The sequence below is a fragment of the Pseudorasbora parva genome, chromosome 1 (assembly GCF_024679245.1).
Source record: "Pseudorasbora parva isolate DD20220531a chromosome 1, ASM2467924v1, whole genome shotgun sequence".
NCBI lineage: Eukaryota > Metazoa > Chordata > Actinopteri > Cypriniformes > Gobionidae > Pseudorasbora > Pseudorasbora parva.
In genome coordinates this window covers 56,356,658-56,376,400 of record NC_090172.1, presented here as the reverse complement: position 1 = coordinate 56,376,400, position 19,743 = coordinate 56,356,658, and the positions used below count along the sequence as shown (strand labels likewise).

Genomic DNA, 19,743 nt, shown 5'->3' with positions numbered 1-19,743 from the left:
TCCTTATCTTTTGTTTGACATTAAACAGACAGCAGTAAAGGCTACTGCCCCTTTAAGACCTAATGGAAGGCTCTGCACCGTCTTTCTCGACTGTATAAAGCTGGTATTAAGTCCTCTTAAGGCATATTCAGACCATGTCTGCTTGGATACTCATCAAGATGGACATGTTGACATACTTCTTGTGTGAGTTTGTCCGTTTAAGCCATAGACCGTAAAAGAAATGGACAGAGCGATCCCATTGACTTCTACGGCGTTAAGTGATGTCAGTATAGGAGCACTCACTTCCTGATGGCTGAGTGAACTGCCCAGGCTCAGACTGAGCTTGACGACAGAGATGTGACGTGAGCAGCCTGTCTGACAGCTGTAGGTCTTCTAGTAGGTGTGGAAAGTGAAAGCTGAATCACGTTGTTTAAATATTTTCTCCCGTTGCTTTTGGCTCACTATGGGCTTCTCCCCATTCTTCCCCCTTGACTTTATCAGACTTTGTCTCCACGTCCCCCCGACTGTCTCAGATTGCAGTAAAAGATTGCCTGCGAGCGTCTCCTCAGGTCTATACGGTAATTTCTCAACTGTGCGACAGAGTCGCGTTGGTTATGACGCAATCGTTAGCCTATTTTTACAAAAACAGCTTCTGCGGGGCGATAGTGTAAGATACAAGGTAATGGAGCCTTTTATACATTGTCGTGTTTCTTTAGAAATAAACAATGGACAAATGGAGTCTTTAAACGTCTCAGATGTAAAGTTATTCACTGTCAAAGTGACTCAAAAATGAATGGGAGTCAATGGGATGCTAACAGCAGGTGATGGCTTGGTTAGCAATGGCCGCCCCTATGGGTGGAACGCTTTCCGAGTGCTAGATTACCCCCTTGGTTTAAGCGCAAGACTTGATAGAGAACTCAATATTTGCGCGCTGTGAGACGAGTGCGCGCTTTCGGATGATGCACAGAGATAGATCAGCGCGCGCGCGCTCTCATTCGCGTCTTCTCTACACACGGGTGATGACGGTGAAAATGACTGCTCATATTCAATGACAATACGGCAGCACTCGCATGAATTGAACAAAGTTTACACAGATAGACCGTTTTGCCAACGTTTTTCTTTTATTAGCGCTGTTGTAATGTACTGAGGAGCCAGCACGCTACAGAAACATACATAAAGCATTATTTTCAAGTTACAACCCATATTATTAATGCGTCATCAGATGTGAGATGAACCGCGGTGCAAGTGCGCACCTTTTAAATGGCACCCCTGCTCACCTCACCCCATAATATACATATATATCCGAGTCCTGATCGGGATGTAACGTCCGATTCCGATCGAGTCTGAAATCACGTGATCGGGCCTGTTTTCCGATCACGTGATCGGATCGGGACATCCCTACTTAAAACCAGAAGCTGTATTAAAAATGTAAATGTTGCTTTCCCAAGGTGGAGAGAGAAAGATAGACTTTGACCGTAGTGTTGCATCCTTCATCTCCGGGGAGTCTTCAGTTTTATCAGATTTATAAAATACTTTTTTTTTTAAAAACTGTCCAGCTCCTGTAGGCATGCCATGACCCGTGGCGTAACCCAAATGAAGCTTGTTTGGAAAAAAATTCCGAAATTGAACCCTGAAGGCATACTTCATATTTCCAACTCGATTTTTTTTTAATAAACTTTGGCCATGTTTAGCATGAGAATCCAACTCTTTAACAGGGTAAATAAGTCAGAATGCATGAAATGGCATTAGACCCCGCCTTTAATGTTTTTTTAAGTAGCTCATGCTCACCAAGGCTGCATTCATTTGATTCAAAATACAGTAAAAACAGTAATCTTGTGAAATATTATAATTTATAATAACTGTTTTATATTTGAATATATTTTAAAATGTAATTTATTTCTGTGATCAAAGCTGAATTTTCAGCATCATTACGCCAGTCTTCAGTGTCACATGATCCTTCAGAAATCATTTACATATGATGAACTGCTGCTCAAGAAACATTTATTATCATCAATGATGAAAACATTGATGATGTGTAAATTTATTTTATTTTTTTCAGAATTCCTTAATGAAAAAGTTCAAAACAACAGCATTTATTTGAAATAGAATTTTTTAGTAACATTACAGATTTCTTTACTGTCACTTTTGATCAATTAAATGCATCCTTGCTTTTGTTTTTTTAGTCGGGGACCTCTGAGCGGAGTTGACAAGGAATCGTTTTCAAATCTATGCAGTTCTTAACACTTCACATATCTGTACTGTTAAATATTAAAAAGAAAAATGTATTACTAGTTTCCTTAATTTTTCAATAACATGCTCAGTTTAATTGTAATAACTGTAATATGTTCAAACCACTTTATTTTAAAGGATAGGGAAAGTAACAGACACCTGGTCTGTAACTGCTGTAAATGAAATTTGCTTTCAAGAATGTCTCAGGAATATGTTTTGCGATAAAATTACAATAAATTACTATATTGATTTTGTTTTTTGAGGATGAAGTTTGTCGGTGTCATTCTGGTGATTCTTCGCACAGTCCAAGTCCAAATCAGGTATTTGTGTGGATTCTAGTGTGCTAGAGAGTGGTTTTCAGTTTTGAACTAAGCCAGTTTCGTCTGGCTATCACTACAAATTAGTAAAAAGACTAGATATGGTGAGAATTTTTAAGTAATGGTGATTAGGACAATTTTTGATTTTCCAAATTGTGAAAGGTTTCTTTCCATAAATTAAAAAACATCAGCCCAACACGACACATTTCTACAACACTGACAATGTTATCCATTTGAACAGGAAATACGTTTATATAAAAATGAAAGAATGCATGACACACTCCCCATAACATTTTGGTGATTGGGACAGCATATCTTATCACTGCTTTAAGCTAGACGTGAAAGCACATTTATTACACAAGTTTATGCTTGTAATTTCATATGCAAGATTTCCTTTTTCTGTTCATCATTATTAAGAGTCTATGGTTATTTTTGCTCAACTTATTTTCACAAATTCATGCAGTACAATGTGATTGAGACAGAAGAAGGCTTGAAGGTTTTTTGGTAACATTTGGATGAAAGCTTGGGTGCACCCATCCCCAATAATTTGACAAACACATTTAACATACACAAACCTTTGATGAAAATATGATTATAATGTTTTACTGAAAAAAAATTAAGCTGTTTTGTTTTAGCATATTCCAACTAGTTCATGCACATTTTTGTGGTTCGTTAATTAGGAGTTGAACAAATAAAGAGGTTAGGAAACACCAATTTAGAGCATACAACTCAGAGTATGTCCCATGTCTCACTCACTCCTAATTCACCCTAGGCTAAGTCAACATGAAGACTGAATTAAAATACACAAAGCTATATAGAAAAAAAAACAGTAGGCTACAGTACTGTGCAAAAGTCTTAGGCACGTTAGTATTTTCACAACACAAACATTTTTTAAGCCAGTTAGTTATTTATATATTTTGCAATAGTGTGTAAATAATATCAGTTTACGTTTTCAAACATTTATTTCCCCATTAATTTTAATAATCCATTCCAGGGACATTCTTGTATGCAAAAGGAGTCTGACAACAGCTGTTTGATCCACACGGAGATCTGATCTCACCATCATCGAGTTCATCTGGGATTACACGAAGAAACTGAAAAAACTGAGACAAAATCCACAAGAACTGTGACAACATTTCCAAGACGCTTGAAGAAACCTTCCTGCAAAGCTACAGTAAATAGATTTTGTTTATCAATGATCTCCTAATAACTAAATCAAATCAGTGTTAGTGTGACCACCCTTTGCTTTTTAAACAGCTTTGTCCTGGTACACTTGCTCATAGTTTGTAAGGGAGCTTGGAGGAAGGGTTTTTTTTCAAGCGTCTTGGAGATGTCGTCGCAGTTCTTGTGAATTTTGTCTCCGTTTTTTCAGTTTCTTCATGTAATCTCAGATGGTGAGGGAGATTGATGGTTGATCGATGATGGTGAGATCAGATCTCCGTGTGGATCAAACAGCTGTTGTCAGACTCCTTTTGCATACAAGAATCTCACTGGAATGGATTATTAAAATTAATGTCAAAATAAATGTTTGAAACTGATATTACCTACTGACACACTATTGTAAAATATATAAATAACTGCTGGCTTAAAACATTTTTGGGAGGTGAAAATATTAACGTGCCTAAGACACAGTTACAGTGTACAGTACTGTATATATGTATGTTAACATCAAATTTGAGTTGTTTTCATGCTCTTTAAATACTTGTATATATATAGATGTTATAGTGATGTGTTTTATAATCGTATATTGTCTTAATGTATGTATATAACATGTTTTATTAGTATTATTAGATAAAATTACATCTTTTTAGATGCACACACACTCTCGCTTTCATTGTGGAGCTGTAGGTGCCCTCATGACGATGACAGGCTGAAAAAGACAAAGAGTTTATGATCAAGAACTCTGCATCATATTTCACATCATTCATAATGCTGGCCAGCATCGACAGGTTTAGGAAATGAGCATTGCTTACCAGTTGAGATGTGGCAGTGCAGCAGGGAATCACCTTGCAGCAGTATGCAGCTAAAGTGGCAGAGAGAGCAATCTGAGTCACCGCCATCAGTTGATCTAACCCAGTTATTTTACCAAGTCCATCCTGTGAGTAAAGAGAGTAAACGATATATAAATAACAACATTTAATGGCAAATATTTCATCATCATGTAATAGTTTTGTCAATCCCCTGAGCCATAGTGCTCCTAAAAGTGTGAAATGGCCTCCTCTTATCAGTGAAATAACTAAAGGCTAACTAAAAACTTTAAAAGATTAATGAACTTGGTTAATATTAATTTTCTACATTTAGAAACTGTGTCCGTAGTCTGTGAAATCTTTTGCTTTCCCACATCCTAGTATGCAAAGCATTATTTTCAAAAGTGACAGTAATGGCATTAAAATGTTCTCTTTAAAACGGTTTAGCTTACCTCTAAAAGTTGACATGTTTCTTCATATACTGTTTCGTTATGATGGAGGTAACGCCAGCAGGTATTAGATAATGCAGGATTCTTCATTGTCAAGAGAAGGCAGATCACATATGCCGCACATGTGACCACCTGCATTCCCAAACATGCCTTGAGCTGTTAAGAAATAAAATGATACACTCAGAAATACTTATTTCCTTCAGGGCACTCAAAATTTTTGTGTCCACATTCTACATATAATGCTTAATTTGCATACATGACACTTTTTTGCTGTTTTAGCGGTGTGTTTAAATAGTCTTACTGTCGGTAGGTGGAGATTCTGCGCTGCTATCGCCACACTGCCAGCAATAATGCCCTGTTTAGAGGAAACACAGAGTGCGTCTCAATCAGCTCCCTAGTTCAGTAGGCAGGGCACTAAGTGTTAAGGCAGGGCACTAAGTGTCCTGACTACTGAACTAGGGAGCTGACTGAGACGCACACATAGCGTTACATAAGGAACGGGCAACTTCATTCCTGCGCACAAACATCTTACATCAAAACCCATATTCTCGTTGCTTCATAAAATGATTGTAGAACTACTGTAGTGAGATGGGCTTTGTAACGACGTCTTTAGTGCCTTTATGGGTCTTGAGAGAAGAAATGACATTGGTGTCAATGGAGGCTTTTCTGAGCCATCGGATTTCAACTAAAATATCTTTGTGCTCAGAAGATGAAAAAAGGTCAAACGACATGAGGGTGCGTAATTAATGACAGAATTTTAATTTGGCTGTATTAATATTTACCTATTTTTTTGTTTTTGTAATTTGATTCAAAGGTAATATAATACAAAGAAAATTGTTATAATGTATGCTAAAATGAATCTGCAGCTGTCACGTGATACAGTTCCCACAAAATTCTTTCTCCCGGCGTCCCAAATTGCATACTATCCATACTAAATAGTAGGCTATTCGAAAATAGAATTAGTATGTCCCAAATCGTAGTATGTTGAAAAGAGTATTCCAAAGATACCCGGATGGTTTACTATTTCCGGTCCGAATTGGTATCGATGTGCACTTTACTGACCCACAACCCACTGCGAGTTGGACGAGGATTCGAACTACACACGCGGATAAAAAGCGTTAAAAAACTACAAACATGACGGATGTGCGAGTCTGACGGTTAAGTAGAGAAGTTTAGATAAAGGGGTTTGACTGAGTAATAATAATAATAATAATAATAATAATAATAAATTTTATTTATAATGCACTTTATATTAAACAAAATCTCAAATTGCTACAGAATAAAAAAAAACAAATAAAAAAACAATCAACAACAATAAATAAATAAAACTGAAAAATAAAATAAAATAAAGAAGTAGCAAGTCAATTAAAAGCTCTGCTAAAAAGGTGGGTTTTAAGACCACGCTTAAGTATCTATAGTCTGTGGAGTCCGCAGGTGGTCAGGGAGAGCGTTCCACAGACTGGGGGCTGCAGAGCAGAAGGCCCGATCCCCCATAGTACGGAGATTGGCTGTGGGAGTTTTGAGGCGATACAGCGAAACAGAGCGGAGGTTACGAGTGGCTGTTTGTGTGGTGAGGAGTTCCTTGAGATAGGAGGGAGCATCACCATGGATGCACTGGTGGGTAAGGAGAAAAATCTTGTACTCGATCCTGAACGACACAGGAAGCCGGTGGAGTGATTTTAGAATGGGGGTGATACGGTCGTATTTGCGCACCCTCATGAGGATCCTAGCAGCACTGTTCTGAATACACTGCAGCCTCTGGAGATTTTTGCTAGGGATGCCAATAAGGAGCGCATTGCAGTAGTCCAGCCTGGAGGAGATAAAGGCATGGACAAGCTTCTCCGCATCAGCCAGTGATAGAATGGGACGAAGTTTGGCAATGTTTCTGAGGTGGAAGAAGGAGGTCTTACACAGGTGTTTGATGTGTGCTTCAAAAGTAAGCTGTGATTCCATTCTGACCCCCAGATTGGTGACTGAAGTGGAAAGTGGAATGACCTGATCAGAGAAAGCAATGCTGGTGATAACGGAGTTCTGGACCTGAAGTGGAGTGCCGACTAGGATAGCTTCAGTCTTGGAGCTGTTTAGCTGCAGAAAGTTTTGCTTCATCCACGCCTTTATCTCATCCAGGCAAGTGATCAAAGTGGATGGTGTGAGGTCAGCAGGGGGAGATGAACTTGTCCTAAAGTAAAGTTGAGTGTCATCAGCATAGCAGTGAAAAGAAATCCCATGCCGGTTGATGAGACGACCAAGGGGGAGCATGTAGAGTATGAACAGGGTGGGACCGAGCACAGAGCCTTGAGGGACACCGCAGGTGACATTGTGTGACAGGGATGTAGCTTGTCTTAACGCAACATATTCAGTTCTCCCAGTGAGATAAGAAGAAAACCAGTTGTGGACCGAGTCAGAGAGACCAATGGTGGAATGTAAACGGTGAAGGAGGATGTTATGGTCAACTGTATCGAAAGCTGCAGTTAAGTCCAGGAGGATGAGAAGGGATGGGGAACCAGCATCTGCCGCCATCAAAAGATTGTTTGTGACCCTGACCAAAGCTGTTTCTGTGCTGTGTCCTGAGCGGAAACCAGACTGAAATTTCTCTTAAAGATGGTTATGCTCCAAATGGACCTGAAGCTGTGCAGCAACAACTTTTTCCAGCACCTTAGAGAGGTATGGGAGGTTGGAGATGGGCCTGTAGTTGTCATTAACATCTGGGTCTAAAGTAGGTTTTTTCAGAAGTGGTCTGATGATAGCAGTTTTAAGAGATGAAGGAACATGGCCAGCCTGGAGGGAATTATTAATAATCTTGGTAATAAATGGACTTTTTGAGTGACCAACTATCAATATTTAACCTGACAAAAATATATTCAATGTGTTGCCCACATTATATTTCACCTGCAGCAGCATTGTGAACTTTTGTAATGACATGCTTGGCCATTAACTTTTAAATGCATCATTATATTTAAACTGCAAACACATGAGGAGAGTCTCTGCATTAAAGACCCACAAATGGCAGATCGAAATTTCTCTCCGATACGGTAGGAGATTATTCTGAATGTGGAGGATTTGAACTGTGACGAATCGGACGATGATTGACAGGGCAGTTAAACGGTGACGGGATGCACGTAACTAACTTAAGCGACAGAGACAGAGTCAGTTAAAGATGGCGAAGTAGTAACGACGTTATGTCCCGAAGCCTGCATACTTTTCTGCTACATACTCAAAAGTATATACTTTTTCTTAAAAAAAAAAAAAGAGTACATACTTTTAGGACGTAGTATAAGTAGGCGAATTGGGACGCAGCATCTGAGTTGGTTTACGACGTGAACGCTGGCCTTTCACAAACTGTCGGAATCTCAAAATTACGGTAATTTTGTCAAGACGTGAACCCAATTAACACACTTAATTTTTTTATGAGCAGGCTTATAATATGTAAATAATAAATAAATAAATTACAGTTACAACATATAACTTACATTAGACACTTACAACAACGGAGAACGCTAGCATGATGCTGTTTGCTGTAGTCTGAAATTCACTGTCAGTTTTACCAACATAAATCAAATATCTGCAACCAATGAAGAAGAAAGTCAGCGCAATCTCCGTCACCTGTGGATGAGAAATAAAACTCTTAAGTAGACTGTTTGAGAGCATCATTCTGCTTTAACGCGAACTTAACGTGTAACGATACCCCTAAAATCTTGGGTTCTGCCTCCAGGTATTTGTATTTTTGACGAGGGTTCTTCTGAAAAGTAACTTCCAGTAAAGTCCCCGCGTCGCCTGAACCGCTCGCCGTCCCCGAGGCAACATCCGAAACCTCTAGCTCGGCTTCGCCTATTGAACAGCGTCAAGTCTTGGGTTCAGGTTCGGTTGCAAATAACACATTTATAATATACACATTATTTATAAGATATCTTACTTGTCATGTTCTTCGGCTGGTCTTTAATGAATGTGTTCAAAACAATCTCTGTTATATTGCGCCCACAGTTCCTGGAAAGGGCTCCGTTGTTTGGCTCCGGAATGTATCCCCCCTTCTCCCATCTGGAGCATACATCTATGGCAAGCCGTTTTAACATTTAAAGGCACAGTATGTAAGTTGTTTAAAAAAAAAGATAAAAACCACTAGAGCAGTGTTTGTTGACTACTTCCATTATTCCAAATGTTTCCAAGAATATTTAAATCCAGAGAAATAAGCAATTTTAACCAGTACATGGACCGTGGCCTGTCCGTTGCCTATCAATGACATCATACCCGCATTTCTCTCTATTTTAATTTTATTTTGTAGAAACCATGGAAACACCAAAGATGCAATATATTAATGTTTTATTAGACAGATGAGCAACACAATAATTTCACACACATGTAGTACAATTTTGTGATTTTGTTTCATACAGTGTATACTTTTTTCTTGATTTACCCTGAAAGAATTGAAGTAAAATGTGACATTGTAACATGTGCGGGGCACATTGTCGCAAATTTTAGGGCTTGCTTGACTAAATGAAGAAAACGACTTGACTTTGACTTGAGACCCAATGACTTGAGACTTTTGAACTGTATGACTCGAGAGTGACTTTATTACAACTTAAGTAATTAAATTATTTGTTCTATAAATCACAACAGTAGTTGATGAAGAAAATGTAAGCTACGGAAACAACGACACCAGTTATCAGAGTTTGCATGTGCACAGGAAAAAAAAAACATACAGCTAAATAGAGGATAGAAGAAAATCTTCCAACATTGTTTCTATTAGATATAAACACTTAGTTTCCATATTCCATATCCAATTGACCATATTCATAAAAGGAGATTTGCTGTATGCATAATTGTCCAGGGATATCGGACACAACCATCACAGCCACAACCACTTCAAAAAATTAAGCTAAGCTGTTTATTATAGTTGATAAATCTAGAGAGAATAATGGTCAAAACAGCATGCCTCTTTATACAAACGTATATTTCCAGAATATTACACAACCAGTTTTGTTACTGTGGTGTTTTGTCTCTAAACAAATCCGTGGGTTTGAATGAATAACCAGGGGTTTGAAAAAAATCAGTCACTTACTTTGTTCCAGAATGGATGTGCCATTTTGAAGCAATCAGTGATTTTCTGCCACCTTCTGGCGGTTTTAATTTCATAATTATTTTTTTACTTCTTTAATTTATTAACCCCATTAATTTTTTTTCTATATTCAAAATGCAACATGTAAATTAATCTCATAACATTATTTATGCAGTTGTAATTGCAGAGTAAATGTAGCCTGACAAGCCACCATTGACACCATCTCTTGACAACTCACCATTGGCTGGGCTCAGTCTGGGGGCAGGATAAACTTTGTCTTTCATATTCCCTCTGCACGCAAGATAGCGCTACAACCAGCTATAGCAATGTGAAGTGGAGATAGTTGATAGATTAAAGGTGCCCTAGAATGATTTAAAACAATATGTTAAATTGTTCTCTGATATCCTAGTATGATATCCTAATGTCGATCTAGCTCACTGCAACGTGCAACAAGTGTCTCATAGCAGCGACAGAGTCAACACACAGAGTAACATTATAACAGAATTTTCAAAACACTCAAATATATCTAATATGGTAAAATAGTGCTGTGCCCATTTATTAATGATCGGAAGAATACAATAAAAGCTCAGCTGCTGTCGAGCTGTGTGTCGCGCACCCCTCTCATAGAGACAGAGCGCATTTAGGCCACGCCCACACCATTAATCAACCGACAATAAAACACTCTCCGTTGACTTGTTATTGCATTAAGCGGTCATCATTTCTTACTTGTAACAACAACAAAAAACAGAATAATGTCTAAAAGCTGATATTTGACAATTTATTTTTCCCTCAGAAATGATGAACTTTTTAATTATACATTTATACTGTAATTTCGATAATAATAATCATAGTTTATAATAATTTTATGCTAAAGCTAAATAACTCAGAACTTTGTTTACAAGAAGAGGAAGACGTGCTATATCTAAGCTGTTGAATTCTACATTGATTGTGCTTTAAGTCTTGGCGTAGTGCTCAAAATGGTGCTAAGTTGTGCATTTATGGATGCCCGAATGTCATATTCTTGCGCACGTGTCGAGGTGCTTCTTGAGTTCACATTAGAGGCCCAAATGGAAGACAAGAATAAAGTTGAATAAAGTTGTTAATTATGTTTTGTTTTTGAGCACAAAAACTATTCTCGTCACTTCATAAAATGATTGTAGACCCACTGTAGTGAGATTGGCTTTATTAAGACGTCATTAGTGCCTTTTATGGGTCTTGAGAGAGAGAAAGTATTGGTGTCTACGAAGGCCTTTCTGAGCCATCGGATTTCAACAAAAATATCTTGATTTGTGTTTCAAAGACGAACAAAGGTCTTATGGGTGTCGAACAACATGAGGGTAAGTAATGAATGACAGAATTTTTCATTTTGTGGGTGAACGAACCTTTTATGGATTAAATGTTAAAACGGCTTGCCATAGGTATTTCAACATAACAGATGGAACGGCTGAACTTGAAACCACATGTGTATTTTACAGTGTGCGCCTCCACTTAATAAAATAAGGTTTCTTATGAACAGGGAAAACATTTTTTGTTTTACATTAACACTACTGAGCTGCACACACATAATAATACACATGTTAAAATGTATAAAAGAGAAATACAACTTTAAGACGAGGCGAAAAGGACTAGTCTGTTTTCACATTTCCTGCCAATTCCCAAGGTAAAGATGCTCTCGAGTGCCTTCTTGATTGGACGCAGTTTAAAAAGGCACAAAACAATTCTTAAAATGTAAAAAAAAAAGAATTCAATGTAAAATAGTTGAGTCCCTCAAGAAGAACATACTAAAAAACAAATTACATCATTTAGAGGATGGTTTTAGCTAAGTTGCTTTAAAAACAACTGTTTTAAAAAAAAAATGTTGCATCTGCGCAGCCACGTAACACATTGCCAAAAATAATGCTCGTCTTTTGCCCTCTTCCTCTTCCATTTCTACACCACAGAATTAGAGATCCAGTGAACAAAAATCTTCAGTTAGTTTTTTTGACCTAATATACAAAAGGTAATCCACATTAAATCAATTTAAGCGAGTAAACTATGAAAACTCACGTATTGCAATGCAGACAAATCAGGGCCGACGTTGAACATGCATTACCATAACATTGTGTATTAAGTTTTCTATGTAAAGCTACATATGAAAAAAGAAACATTTTTGGGGACATGTTTTATTTTTTTATTTGTACCCAAAATTACACATTCCCATTATTCAGTGCAAAAATGCAGCTTGAGTTAAAGGATCTAACCACAATACAATAGACTAAAGCCCTTTAGTTTGCAAAAAAAACAAGCACAACAGAAAGAAACACAGGATGCAGAAAAATTATTTTTCTTATTAATTACAACACAGTGTAGCCATATTTATTCCAACATAAACATAAGCAACTGAATTCCCTTTTATGCAGCCTTTTGGTTCAAAAATTAATTTGGACATATTTATCAGATTGACATTGGCTTATCAGTCAGAAAATGCAATAGTTCTATAATACTATAGAAAAAAACACTTACATAAGATGGAGCAAGGTAGACCTTGCACCTCCTTCTGTGATGTCAGTATTAGGTTAGGTTCTTTTAAAAAAGGTGATTAGTTTATGAAGGAAGGCTAACTAAGGCAATCACTAAGCCATTTGCTTGTATGGTTGCAGCTTGTGTTAGGATGTGGCATACGATCTCTGTATAGTAAACAATATTTGGACAGATCCTGAGCCATCCATGGTTATCGGTACATAAGTAACATTCACTTAAGGCATACATAACAGCATTACATTTCCTGTAAACCGGAATTGCTGGTATTCTCATTAATCAGGACTTATAGGCCTCTATAGTGACTGGTATCCATTACTTCTTCGTTTCCTGCTGATAAGATAAGCAATGACTACAATGATGATGAGAATGATGAGGATTATACCCACAGCGATGGGAACGCGGTAGTCCGGTTTATCAGCCTTGCATAGATCAGCTGTTGTACAAACACAAACAGAGCACGGTGAAATTGCATCTCATTGTAAGAAACAAAAACAGTCAGATTCCTAGTTTTACAGGCATTTAAAATTAAAGGCAGGAACACAACACGACTTTTCAAATCTGAACAGACTTTGTAAATGTTTTGAGAAAAACTGACCATCGTACACTAAACAATATCAATTCAGGTTTGATTCTGGGACTAGATGGAATCATAGTCTGAATCTTAAAAACGAAGTGACCATTATACACTACGCAATCTGTCAACTCAAATCTTTTACAACTAACGTCGACTCATCCAGACTGAAAATCTCAGCGAAACTTTGAAAACTTTGTCTTAATGGACAACTCCGGTGAGAAATGAACCTAGGGACAATTAACACATGGTCCCCGAGTAGATCGTTCTCTGGGATGCGATTTCATGAAAATCGAATGTAAAGAGTTTTATCTCTAAAACAGATTAGTTTATAACGCTAGTCTATGGGGCACAGAGTAAGTGAAATTAAATCGCTAGTTAATACCACTAACAAGGCTCAAAATAGCCTCACACTAACACGGTAGCATAATGAGGGTCCCTACATGCAAACCGCAGCATTGAAAACTTTGTAAGTGTACAAACAGTTTAATAAGAAGATACTTTATAAAGACACACATTACATTATGCCTATACAGACAGCAGCCATCTTGGAAAAAAGTCTCGACGGGTCGAGCCACAAATGCTGTGCTAACTGATGAACTGTGACTTGGAATCTCATAACCTTCTTCCCTTGTAGTTAGTCAACCATATATTTTAATAGAGAGATATACTTCATGCATTTCCATGTAATTAGATTTCACAAAATGAATTCCTATGGACCAGCTTACTTAGCATAGTGTTCGTGGCTCGACTGGGTGAAACTGTTTTCCAAGATGGCTGCTGTCTGTAAACGCGTAATGTACTGTCTTTATAAAGTATCTTCTTATTAAACTGTTTGTACTCTTACAAAGTTCTCAATGCTTTGGTTTGCATGTAGGGACCCTCATTATTCTACCGTGTTAGTGTGAGGCTATTTTGAGCCTTGTTAGTGGTATTAACTAGCGATTTAATTTCACTTACTCTGTGCCCCATAGACTAGTGTTATAAACTAATCTGTTTTAGAGATAAAACTCTTTACATTCGATTTTAATGAAAACGCATCCCAGAGAACGATCTACTCGGTAACCATGTGTTAATCACCCACAGGTTCATTTTTCACCGGAGTTGTCCTTTACAATAGCAAAACATCAGTAGATACTGTAAGTATACATAATACTTAAAGCTCCACTGTGTGATATTTTCCCCCATCTAGCGGTTGAAAAGCTATATGACCATCCAGTGAATAATAGTTTCTGTTCCTCTCAATTCCGAATTTCGTTTTAACTCCTACGGTGGCCGATTTAGTCCAAGATTAACACGGCAACCCCCCTCTTCACATTCGACACGGTGCCATTGAGTGTTAAAACGCGAAAGGCGAAGCTTGAATTTACGGGTATGTCCCTCTTTGGCTAATGTACTTTCAAGATGGAGGGGCAACATGGCGACCAGCATTCGAACCCCTCACCCGTATGTATTTTCAATGGGATACTATAAACTTACGAGAATACTTTATTACTTGAAAGAAGTAAATATACATTAATGAGCACATATATTTTTGAAAGAACAAAGTGTTTTTAGCTAAGAATAAACTAAAAAAGTTACACAGTGTAGCTTTAAACAGGTGGCCAAAATTGCATGCATAGCAGTTTATGTACTACAGATAATATTTTAATTTGCACGACTAACAAGAGCTAACAAGAGTTGTCATGTCAAAAAAAAAAAAAGGTTAGGTAGCCTTTGGACTTTATAACATGTATATTTTTTTTCTTACCACCGATTGTTTAGAGTCATCTGGCTGGTCTAACCAGCTCCACATTTGCAACAATCTTTGCAAGCAAGTACAAAGTATGTAGGACATAAGGGTAAGCGTGATTTTACCAAGTGCAACATCTTTGTTGATCCTGGAACAACATTCCATTAAACCAATCAGATTTGAGATTTAGGTTTATGTCAAGTTTTGGCTTACAGCCAGGGTCAGGTGCTTCTACATCAGTGTTATACACTTATCATTTCCCCCTGACTTTAGGGATAACTTATGGGTAGGACTAGGAATATGACACTAAATATGTTGGTAAATATGGTACGTGACCAGGACATGAGCTATACAGCGCATAAAAAAGGCAAAGAGTATAGACTAAATATCAACATAACATCCTGCACTACAAGGATGGGGTGCTTTAAGATATTGAAGTGTCATTACTCTTTACTTACTTGTACCGAACTCGTTCTTTTGGATGTTGAAGGCCTGAAGTCTGTAATTGCTCAGATCTAGACTCACGCCGTTGCCCATGTACACGGTCTCAGCACTGCAGGAGTAAGAGTGGCCCGGAGGCGCGGCAAACAGCTCAAGAGTGTCGTTCTTCCCACTGTAGTCTTTTGATACTATGTTAACAAAAATAAAAATATTTTAAACAAACATTGTAATGATAGTATGTCATAATTATAGTCATGTTTTTCACTAACACTGTTTGAAATTGGGAAAATGTATTCACATGGACATAAAAACAAAGAGTACATCTACACGACAATGATGTAGTAAAAACTGAAAAGGTTTTCTTTTGCATTTTTTGCATGCAAACTATGTGCCTATAGACTGAACATGTGATATGCATTATGTCACAGCTTTTCACGAATTCATGTTTTTATGTAGTTTACACAGAGACAGTAATGGTATCATTTTCAAAAACTTGCACTTTGAATCCCATTTTTTTAAAGTTTGCGTTTTCAGGCTCCCCAAAACAGTCTCGTGTAAACGACCCCTAAATATCTTTATGCAAGGTCATATAATAATGTTTTTGAATTCAAAATGAAATGCATTCATGCACATGGATTTTTCACAGTGAGGGAAGGACGACATTTACTGTAACCAAAATAACAATACTTCCTTATTCTTCCTTGTCAACATGTGACATTTACTGTTGACAAACTGGTTGACCTGCTTGGTCTGTCTTTGTTTGTTTTATTGAGGCGTGGCTATTTATATCACTTAAAAAGGATTTTGAAGCAATAATGCTGTTTTTTCATTATATATAGGTCTGATGAAGTTAAATTTAAGACCTATTTAAGACTAATTAAGGAATAATTAAGGTATAAAATGAAGGAACACGTCAATAGTTCTCTATGTAAATGTCACACAATGAGTTGTATCAGCAACACTTTAAGTGTTTAGATGCCCAGTACAGAACCTGTGTAACTATACAGGTAAAAATGGAAAGTCCTAAGAATAAATTGCCTCAATGAACATCGAGGGTATGTGTTATTATGTTTTTTTTACAAGGCAAATGGTATGTAGTAATATGGCAGGGAATTTACCGTTAAATTTGAAAGCATAGGTCAAGGCATACTCCACTAACTCGACATAGACCATTTTTGTTGTTTCATTCTGTAAAGTACAAAAATAGAGAAAGGGATCATTAGGATGTAAAACCAAAATACACAAACACAATAAAGTAAAACCCATAATGAATTATAAAACCATCAAACAATTTCCAAAATCACAACAACAATCCTGTAACAATCAATTAACCACCTGACCCTTAATGAGTAACAAACATTATCTTCATAACTGCAGAATACTGATATGATGTGGGTCACCATATCCTAATCAATATCCTGAGAACACCTGTGATCTTATTGCTTCATTTGTTGCTGGAAGGCGAAATACTTCCTTCTAAAGTGCCTCAAAGTTACATTTTCGGACCACAAAAAACTCTGTTTTTACTGAAAGAAGCATGAATTATTTTGGCCAATAAAGACCACTAGCCTTATATAAAAAAAACTACAATGCTACAAGAATCTTAAAACAATTTATGGATTTATGGTATATATATCTTTTGTTACCACTTGCCACATTTGAAGCAATTCATATTTTGATTAAATTCCTTGATACATGACAATTTTTTTTTAGAATAGGCTATTTTTGAAAATCCATAAACAGACTTACATTTTTAAATTTTAGGATAAATTGGCCTTCTTTGAAATTCAGAGTGATAGTAGCCGTTTTTTCCGAACATTGTCCTTCGACAGTAGTTTTGCTTGGCTGAACAATAAATGTATCATTAACCTAGAAAGACAGAAATGTTTCAGATTAGATATTTATACGGAATATGGAAAAATTACATGGTAGACAGTGTAAAAGATACAAGTGGTTTAGATATAATAAGCAGGAATCACACTAGGATGTATCGTAGATCTATCACTCCAACAGAAAGCATCTTACCTCACTGGTGTTCACACGAATCCCGATTGCCAAGTCAGCCAGAATACAGATGCCTGCCGCACCACTAACATTATACTTCCCCACTGTCAAGTTGGTGGGTGGGGTTGGTACTGGTGGTGGAGCGGTAGTTGTGTTTGGGGCATGGGTAGTTGTGTTCGGAGCGTGGGTAGTTGTGTTTGGGGCGTGGGTAGTTGTGTTTGGGGCGTGGGTAGTTGTGTTTGGGGCATGGGTAGTTGTGTTCGGGGCATGGGTAGTTGTGTTTGGGGCAAGAGTTGTTGTGTTTGGGGCATGAGTTGTTGTGTTTGGGGCTTGGGTCGTCGTGTTCGGGTCATGATCTGGCAACAGACTGGGCATAAAAGCTGAACTATATTCCCCTGAGGTGAGAGCTGAGGGAAGAAATGCAGACAAATCTTTGAGAATTTGTTCCCAAACGGGAGCTACACCTGACAAAAGAATTCAGTGAAATCCTCAAATAGAAAGATTATTCAAAATTTTAAAATATTAACAATGACCAGTATAAAATAATATTTAGCTAGGTTTTTGCGAGGAAGCAAGAAAAATACACACTATACAGAGAGCCTCCATCTGTTTTGCACGTGGCATTTACATACATTCACTTCCTCACAAGTGCGCTCGCGCTGTCACAAGTACACACGTCAAAATTTCCCAACAGGGAAATGTGATAATTCACTTCAGCCAATTTCACGTGATGTGTGATCCTTATATTAGCCGCATAACAGAAAGTGCTGATAAAATAACTGTCAATCTCTTTGCTTTAGGGAAAGTTCAGATTACCAGTAGACCAAAATGTACACTTGGTTACACTCTCATAAAAATAATAATAATACAAAAGCTGGGATGGTTGGGGTGAATTCAAGATGATGGTCATTTTCTGTCATTGAGATGACAGGGAAACAGTGTCCCAATGTACCTGTATTCACCCTACCATTTAAAAAGGTTATAATATAGGCCTACACCATTTAGGTACTAATATGCACTCTATAGGTACAAAGGTTAACCTTTGAAGGGTTTTTGTACCTTTTTTCTTTGTCTTTTTTTTCTGAGAATGTACACTTGTAAACTTTTAAATATTAATTGAAGAAAACTACATTATCCCAGCTTCAAGCTAAAAAGATTTAGGCTATTAATATGTATAGCTCTTTACTCTTTATAGTGCTCTGTGGCGTTACTAGAAAATTTCCCACAGGAGCCTTTATTTTCTCTTCATAGCGTTGTATTCAAGTCAGGCATGGAAATTGAAACTAACACTTCAGTTTCCGAAAAGCATCAAATAATACATCTTTTCGATGTAATTTTAAGAAAATCGTTGTCATTAATAAAAGTAAACTAATCACAAAAGTTAAATATTAATTAAATTAGGCTATAGGTTACAGTAGCCGGTGCTAGCAGTCACTTCCTTATTGTTGAAATCAGTCGGTTTTATATTGGTTTACACTATTTCAATATGTTAGTATTTCAAGTTCTATACAATGCAGTGCGATTCAGTAGCCTAATATTTCAGTACATAACACAGTATTTAACTAATGGTGGACACGGTAAATGTATAATTCAACATTTCCTTTTCATAGCCAATAATGAAGTAAAATATTGTACTTTACCTGTTGCAGCAATGAAAAGCGCGATCAATAATAATCCTTGTTTCATTTTTACGCCTTTATGTCGATCCACCTTACACAAAAACTGCTGGATTGTCAGCTGTAAAACGGCTCAACTAACTGGTGTCGACAGCTTGAGGCGCAGCGAACTTGTTCGGCTGAAACGAAACCACTGATAAGGTAAAGGAAGTTCAACCTTACCACACTTGTGTCGAGTGCTTGTCCAATCACAGTTAGTGAGACGAGCGTCCCAGACATTCAACACAGTGAGGGTGACCTTGCTGGTCTGGAGAAAACGAAAATGATCATACCACATGGGACTCTTTTTTTATGATTTATCGTGGCAACAGATGTTCATGGAGGATCTTATTTGATTTTATACTTATATTATGTAACCGAGCAGTTCTTGTTGCTCGCCTCGGAAAAATCTCGTTATTTTCCCCCCTCATTACTCGTTTTACATATAAACGTCCATGTGAAAAATATAAAACCACAAACATTCCCAAAATAATAATGGATAAAAAAAAAAAGGTTTTATGCTGCCTTACGGAATTGACCTTTCAATTTCAGACTGATATTAACAGCAGTTTTGTATATTTTCATTAAAAAAAAGTATATTTATAACACTACTGGTATTATATTACCTTTGCATCAAATTACTAAAACTAGGGTGATGTCAAATTTACATATTTTTCTGTCTGCCGCAATCTCTCTTTGCTATTTGAGTATGGCAACACAAAATATATATATTAAGGGTTAGTTCACCCAAAAATGAAATGTATGCCATTAATGACTCACCCTAATGTCATTCCATACCCGTAAGACCTCTGTTCATCTTCAGAAC

At 37.2% G+C, this 19,743-nt stretch overlaps 2 protein-coding genes and 1 long non-coding RNA gene across 6 annotated transcripts in view; 1 reads left to right on the top strand and 2 right to left on the bottom strand.

Annotated features, from left to right (window-relative positions):
* LOC137078374 (uncharacterized) overlaps window positions 1–19,743 on the top strand; it is a 60,856-nt gene that overhangs the window by 1,412 nt on the left and 39,701 nt on the right. The window lies entirely within an intron of this gene.
* si:ch211-212k18.8 (uncharacterized protein LOC100001422 homolog) lies at window positions 3,559–9,283 on the bottom strand. Of its 4 annotated transcripts, none has more exons than XR_010905291.1 (8): window positions 8,855–9,283; window positions 8,627–8,769; window positions 8,425–8,544; window positions 5,243–5,296; window positions 4,945–5,097; window positions 4,499–4,548; window positions 4,327–4,395; window positions 3,559–4,015 (listed from the first exon to the last, which is right to left on the bottom strand). XR_010905291.1 is itself a non-coding variant. In XM_067445561.1 (8 exons), the coding sequence occupies exons 1-7, from the start codon at window positions 9,009–9,011 to the stop codon at window positions 4,357–4,359; spliced, it is 789 nt and encodes a 262-aa protein (XP_067301662.1). In that variant the 5' UTR covers window positions 9,012–9,208; the 3' UTR covers window positions 3,562–4,015; window positions 4,327–4,356. The 4 variants fall into 4 exon arrangements, 3 of the variants coding, with proteins under 3 accessions (XP_067301662.1, XP_067301671.1, XP_067301653.1); XM_067445561.1 differs by having other exon boundaries at window positions 3,562–4,015; window positions 4,499–4,621; window positions 8,855–9,208; XM_067445570.1 differs by lacking the exon at window positions 3,559–4,015 and having other exon boundaries at window positions 4,022–4,395; window positions 8,855–9,281.
* On the bottom strand, window positions 12,141–19,090 carry cd68 (CD68 molecule). The gene is made up of 6 exons (XM_067445508.1): window positions 18,903–19,090; window positions 17,284–17,669; window positions 17,008–17,127; window positions 16,377–16,446; window positions 15,276–15,446; window positions 12,141–12,947 (listed from the first exon to the last, which is right to left on the bottom strand). The coding sequence occupies exons 1-6, from the start codon at window positions 18,946–18,948 to the stop codon at window positions 12,808–12,810; spliced, it is 933 nt and encodes a 310-aa protein (XP_067301609.1). The 5' UTR covers window positions 18,949–19,090; the 3' UTR covers window positions 12,141–12,807.